This window comes from Poecilia reticulata, unplaced genomic scaffold (genome assembly GCF_000633615.1).
Source record: "Poecilia reticulata strain Guanapo unplaced genomic scaffold, Guppy_female_1.0+MT scaffold_145, whole genome shotgun sequence".
Lineage (NCBI taxonomy): Eukaryota > Metazoa > Chordata > Actinopteri > Cyprinodontiformes > Poeciliidae > Poecilia > Poecilia reticulata.
The window spans coordinates 461,280-467,931 of NW_007615015.1; the positions used below are offsets into that span (position 1 = coordinate 461,280).

Below are 6,652 nucleotides of genomic sequence, written 5' to 3' on the forward strand. Positions count from 1 at the left end.
CTGACTTCCTGCTGACCCCCAGCTGACCTTCTGTTGACTTTCCGCTGACTTCCTGTTGACTTCCTGTTGACTTTCTGTTGACTTCCTCCTGACCCCCAGTTGACCTCCAGGTGACCTTTAATAATGTAGTGTTATCTGACAGCAGTGACTGCGGTTGGTCTGCTGGTTGTGTTTTTTGAAGGCAGGTGTTTCACATGTCGGGTGAAGTTCCTCCCTCCATGTCTGGGACCTGTGGCTCCTCCCTCGGAGGAAACATGTACATATTTGGAGGATGTGATGACGGCGGACAGACCAATCAGGTTGGAGCTCCTCACCTTGCTCTTCTGTCGTATAGTTAAGATTATATGATTATGTTTTTGTGAGCCAGTTTTCATTCCCCTGAACTTATTAACTTTTTGCTCCAAACATAACTTTCAGTATTTTATCGGGTTTGAATGTAACTACACAGTTTTATCGTGGAAGAAATATTTTACATATGTTTTACGTTTATCACAACATTTTGTGTTAGCTTTGTGATAAGCTATTTATTGCATCTTTTTAGGTAACAATTTTTATTCCCATTTTAAATGATTTTCTTCAGCACATCGCCTACTTAAAGAAGTGACACAGTAACTACATTTAATCATAATTTACATTTTTCTGATGCTCTTAACAAACAGTGGAGAAAGTAGTACAAAGTTTCTATGTCTGTTTTGTATTGTTTAAACATAGCTAATTGTTATATATATTATTGAGATGATAAATTAAACTTCTTATTTTAAAAATACATTTTTTGAATTTTCTCGTTTTGTTCAGTCTCAGTTTTTATTAGTTTTCATATTTTTACCTTTTTTGCTTTCATTACTTTTACTTTAATATATATTTAATATTATTCTTTCTGTGCATGCTTCCATGTTGCCTCTCATTTATCACTTCTACTGATACAATAGAAATATATCCAGCTGTCGCTGGGAGAAAAGCAGGATCCTCTGTGTAAATGTAAAATAATTTGATGAGTTTAAATGTTAGATAAAGTCATAATCAGCCTCAATTAGCCTAATAAAAGTAACTGAACTCTGTTAATGCCTGACTGTGTTTGTCCAGATGTTCTGTGTCGACCTGACAGACGGTCGATACGTGTGGAAGAAGATCATCCCTCTCTGTGGCTCTGCTCCCTCACATCGAGACAAACTGTCCTGCTGGGTTTATAACGGAAAGTGAGGAACTCAAAACGACAAATTCCTTATTTTCATTGTGTATCTTAGTCAGAAGTTGATACCAGGGAGTTTTAGAATCGACAGGCTTTAAATTATGGTTTAAAAGAATCTTTTAAACAAGCTAAACATGAGTTTAGAGAAAGACAAACTCTTTGTGTCTAAAAACAACATGGCCGCACAGATTACCTGCATGCACAGCATTTCTGACATTCTGCCTGCTAGACAAAAGACAAATGGGCTGGAAGCAAGAAAACAACAAAAAGATGCAGCTTATTAGCACTATGCTGTTAATAAAGGTATAATTTAAAGACATTTATTTTATTGTTATAATTTTTTTTTACATCCAAATAGCGGCAATAGAACATTCATTCACTTATTGCACAGAAAAATATACTTTTTTCTCATTTTCCTCCCAAACCATAAAACACCAAACCAACAGTCGGATAGTATCTGATTATTTAGGTTAATATAAGTAGTCATGGTGCTTGTAGTCACAATCCATCCAGTTTTTCATTTAAATTGGTGTTAAATCAACTGATCCCTGAATTTTTGGACTCCAGTAAATAAACCACTTGTGATGCTAACTCCCACCAGTAGGTGGCAGTGTTTCTAACTTCTACAACTTATTTATTTACTGGAAGTAATTTACAAAATTGCAAAAGAAATAATAAGAAACACTCAGCAGGGCACATTTAATGATTATCAACAAAATGTGATCAATAAATTGTACAAAAAATACATAATATAAGAGTTATATGGAATCAGTAAAGTTTATGACCAGCCTCAGCTTTACTTGATGTCAAGTTATTGTCTGTGATTGATATGTGGAGTAACAAAAAGTCACATTTATGCAAGAGCAAAGCAAACCTTCTTCATGAGAGGAAAATTAATTTACATTCCTTACAATAAAATAGGTTTGGAGACGATTTAATTAGGAAAAGTACTGCAAATATTTCTAAAGTATCACCAGGGAAACAACGGATAACTTTTAGTTTCATGTACAGCGATTAAAATTTGACAGACCAAGTCCAGTTTAGTAAAAATCACAGCTAAGACTTCCTGGGATGTTCAGAGAGCTTTGAAAGATTTCAGTGTAAAGATGTAACAAAACCACAGATCAACATTTATTAATGCATTAAAAAGATCTTGGGTATGACTTTATTGTAAATATTTATTTCCATGCTGTGTTGTTCTTCCAGGCTCATCTACTTTGGAGGATACGGCCATAAAGTTCTGGCTGATATCACCAGCAGGAACCGAAACTTCATCCCGGATGAAACATCCTGGGTAATGGACCTGCTAACCAGCTGGAACTAACTCAGTACTTTTTAACATCTTTGAGATAATGGTTCTGTTTGCAGGTGGATGATTTGTTTTGGGGATGGAACAATGAAGTTCATGTATTTGACCCGGTTAAAGGCAGCTGGGCTGAACCCCAGACTCATGTAAGCGCATCATGAACAACTCGCCGCCCTGCGGTCCGAGACGTTTTCAGACCGGAACCGTTCTGTTTCCTCCTGCAGGGCCGGCCTCCCGCTCCCAGAGCCGCCCACGCCGGCGCCACGCTGGGGCGCCGAGGATACGTCTGTGGAGGCCGAGTCATGGTGAGGGAACCGCTACTCTACGGCTGGCACCAGATATTCAGAAACACTGTAAAAAAAACTACAACTTTTTATCCTTGGTGTCCGAATCGCATTAAACGTTTCATGTTTTACACCAGGAAGGATCATCAAAATGATTTCTTTTTGCGTTTTGATGCTGATGTAAACTTCCTACTAAATCAGAACCTTATGTCTGTTTGTTTAGTATTTGGCAGATTTGCTTCTCACAACAGATTGATGAATGTTTTCCTTCAGACAAAACCAGAGAAACTGGGTCAGGATTCTAATATTTAATCATAAATGCTAGTTCAGCTAATGCTAATGCTAATGCTAATGCACTACACTATCACCACATTTAGCGGAAGCTAATGCTAAAGCGCTTAGCTCATTTTCTTTCTGTATGTTTCTTGTTTGCCATAAAGTTATTGGGAAAGAAAAAAGACAAGAGAGGAAATGAAACTGATGTGTCAACAGACTTCACTCGTCAAAATAAGAGCATGAATGTAAATGTCTGACTACTTGAAGAATTCGTTACAGTTGATAACCAAAACTTGCACTTTATCCAGCTGGAAGTTTTCAAAACATCTAAGTGAATTAGCACTTTAAAATTTGTCAGGAAAAATGAATGTAGTGGAAGCTAAATACGGTAAACATTTTCAAAGTTAGCAAAAACGCTCAGGTGCTAAGAGAAACATTAGCTCTGCTATCAGTGGATTAGCGGAAGCGTGCCCACACTGCTGACCTGATGACAGACAATAAAAAAACGTTTATCTTTTCATACAGTGCATGTAAATATCTGTGCATTAATAGCCTGATGTAGGACAGCTGGATGCTAGCTGCTTTGCTCATTTTGACTCACAGGAAACCAGGACGAATGACCTTCACTGCCTAGACCTCGAATCCTGGACGTGGACTGAAATGTCAGTAAAAAACACAGAATGCTCCAGTCACATTCAGTCAACATGTCCGACCAGTCGTTAGCTGAAAATGTTCAGAATCATGCAGACGGTTACTGTGACTCGTATGCAGAGTTCCTTCATCCGCGGCTCCGGTGGGCAGATCCTGGCATACGGTCACGGCTGTGTCAGAGTCCACCATGTTCCTGTTCGGAGGCCTCAGTGTCGACTGCAGACCGATGAGTGAGCAAATACAGCTGCATTCATCCGATTAGCATCCAGCTCATGTTTTTTAGTTCAGATCTCTTCATCTTCACATACTTTCCACTTCAGGTGACGGCTGGCTGTTTGACGTAGAAACGAAGAAGTGGAGGGAGTTTGAGCATCCCTACCAGGACAAGCCCAGGTACCAGACTGACCTCAAAGGTCAGGAGAGGAAAAACAACCATCGGGATGAAATCCTGAAAGCTTTTTACAGAAAACATTTTGCTTTTCTCTGCGGGTCGCAGCAAATCTCAGCTCAGCTTGAAATGGTTTGTTTCTGTGGAGAGCAGTTTCGTTCAAAATTAAATTAAAATATAAATAAAATCAGGTTTTTAATTAATAAAACATAAAAATAATCAATTTGGGGAAGGGCCTTCAGATATTTGCTGTGAACTGGTGCACTATATAAGTAAAATAGAATTTAATAAAATTAGTAAATGATTCATCAAATGTGTAATATATAATAAAAATATTTTTAATAGGGAGGTTATTTTTTCAGTCTCAGTTTTACTATTTATTACGTTTCTTCAGGATCCCCAGCCCTCATGAAATAGTACTTATATTAATAAGTCAGGAAAATAAGCAAAGTAGCTCTACAAAATAAAACACCATTATGAAATAAATGATGATATGAATACATAGATGAAATTTAAATAAATCTTTTTAAAAAACTAATTAACAAAATAAAAATTATATTTATTTAGGTTCTTTTCATGGAGGACATTTATTTTCTTGATTATTTAATAATTATTTAGTGTGTTTATATTTAACTAAGTTAAACTGCAGCCTGAATGTATATCCAACCACTGAATGTATATTTTTGACCCTGTCTGGTGAGAGAAGCTCCAGTCTGAGTTAAATCGTGTTCACCCAGCTCTGTTTCACACATGAATTGTTTCTGCTCTCAGGTTGTGGCACACAGCCTGCAGCGGCAGAGACTCAGACGTGGTTGTGTTTGGTGGAAGCTGCGACTACATCCTGCTAGTCGACACGGTGAGCGTCTCCTGCTAACGTGTCGTCACACTGAGCAGCACGCTGCAGACAACAATCTGTCTAAAGGATCAAAGCAGGAAGCACTGACTGTATCAGGATACATGTAGTAAAGTGGAAAAACTGCTTTATTTATTCGAGATGAAATAATTATAATAATCTTGTACAACTATATTTTTCAGGGACATTGCAACGACGCTCTTCTTTTCCAGATGCAGCCACATCCTTTGTTCAGGTAACAAACTTCGTCTCATGAATCTGAAGAGGAAACAGGAAAACTAACTAACTAACTAACTAACTAACTAACTAACTAACTGACTAACTAACTAACTGACTAACTAACTGTTTATCCATCTGTGCCACATATTTTTCCTCTAAATAACGACGGTTCTAATGCTGAAACATCAGTTTGGAATTTGAAAACTTTGGTCATGTTACTTTAAATAGGACATTCTCTCTCGATGTGGAAATGTAATTTTTTGACATGTTTTTGTCCCTGACAGGATCTGTGAGGATTACATCGCTAAGAATGTGAGAACCTTGGAGAGGCTGAGAAAGCAGCTTCCTCTTCTCCCTCCCAAGCTGCTGACGGCTCTGCAGAGGAGGATTTCTTTCTACCGGCCCTCAAAGAAGCAGAGCAACAACTAAACCTTTAAAAAATGCCAAAACATCACAATGTCATATACGGTGACTAGTTTAAATTTAAAGACGCACTGTGCAGATATATTTTATGGGGTTTYATTTGATTATTTTACAGATATACATTTTATTTTGTACAGCGTTTGTGTCCAAACAGTTATGTTCTGTGTATCTGATGGCTGTTTATTAAATAAGATGTTTGAAAATCATTTCATAGAGATTATTCACACACAGATTGATGTTTCTTTTGGGTTTTTTTTATTTGATTTTGCATGAAAAAGGAAAAAGGACAAACTAAATGTTTGTTTGACTCGTGCAGCTCCACGTTGAACCACCGAGTGGCAGCAGCTTCTCGCGTTTGGCTGAAATGTGGAGCCCAAATGCAGCTGTGAAGACTGAAAACCGTCCTGGTGCCACAGTCCGTCTGAAAAAGTGCAGGAACGGATCGGGGAAATATGGAAGCAAATATTTCCTTTCCTAGAGCAGCCAGGACAGTTTAAAGTCCAGCATTGCACCCAAAAACTATTTATTTGACCAAATAAAGCCTTAAGAGGGGCCTTTTCTCTGCGGTCGCTCATTTCCTGGTTTAAAATGAAATTTACGAACCGTAGGAAACAAACAGGCTCTGAGGGAGCCTGCTGGGAGACATGAGACGACATGACGAACAGGGAGGTCTGCGTCTGTTCACGCTGCGCCTCCTGGCTTCAGGTCAAGTCTGCTGCAATTACAGGCTTCAAGCTGTTAAATAAGGCTGGCAGAGCCAGAGGGTCAGGCTACATGGACCCAATACCTTTCTCTAAAACTGTAGATGGTTGTCTTCACTTCTGCTGACCAGTCAGCTGAACTCCCGCTCAATAGTGTCCATCAGCTCTTCTTCTGAGCCGTCGTACAGGATGGCGGCGGAGGCGCCAGACGGCCTGCAGGAAGTGGATTAAAAGGTGATTAAAAGCGAAACGTTTTTGTGAAACAGGACCAGTTGTCAGGTTAATGGCCTCCCGCTGGTGTCCTGGTCCCTTCATGGTGAATTTGATCTGGTCACCGCTTGTTTCATCCTCCGCTGAGCTCA

General features: G+C 38.9%; 1 protein-coding gene across 1 annotated transcript in view; it reads left to right on the forward strand.

Annotated features, from left to right (window-relative positions):
- LOC103459956 (kelch domain-containing protein 1) overlaps nucleotides 1-5,795 on the forward strand; it is a 7,617-nt gene extending 1,822 nt beyond the window's left edge. Inside the window, exons 4-14 of the mRNA XM_008401913.2 lie at nucleotides 182-299; nucleotides 1,084-1,196; nucleotides 2,396-2,483; nucleotides 2,558-2,641; nucleotides 2,720-2,800; nucleotides 3,659-3,717; nucleotides 3,827-3,936; nucleotides 4,027-4,099; nucleotides 4,866-4,950; nucleotides 5,130-5,182; nucleotides 5,451-5,795. Of these exons, the coding sequence (XP_008400135.1) occupies nucleotides 182-299; nucleotides 1,084-1,196; nucleotides 2,396-2,483; nucleotides 2,558-2,641; nucleotides 2,720-2,800; nucleotides 3,659-3,717; nucleotides 3,827-3,936; nucleotides 4,027-4,099; nucleotides 4,866-4,950; nucleotides 5,130-5,182; nucleotides 5,451-5,595 (1,009 nt within the window). The 3' untranslated portion in view covers nucleotides 5,596-5,795. The remainder of the gene's footprint in view (nucleotides 1-181; nucleotides 300-1,083; nucleotides 1,197-2,395; nucleotides 2,484-2,557; nucleotides 2,642-2,719; nucleotides 2,801-3,658; nucleotides 3,718-3,826; nucleotides 3,937-4,026; nucleotides 4,100-4,865; nucleotides 4,951-5,129; nucleotides 5,183-5,450) is intronic.
- Nucleotides 5,796-6,652: the final 857 nt, after the last annotated feature.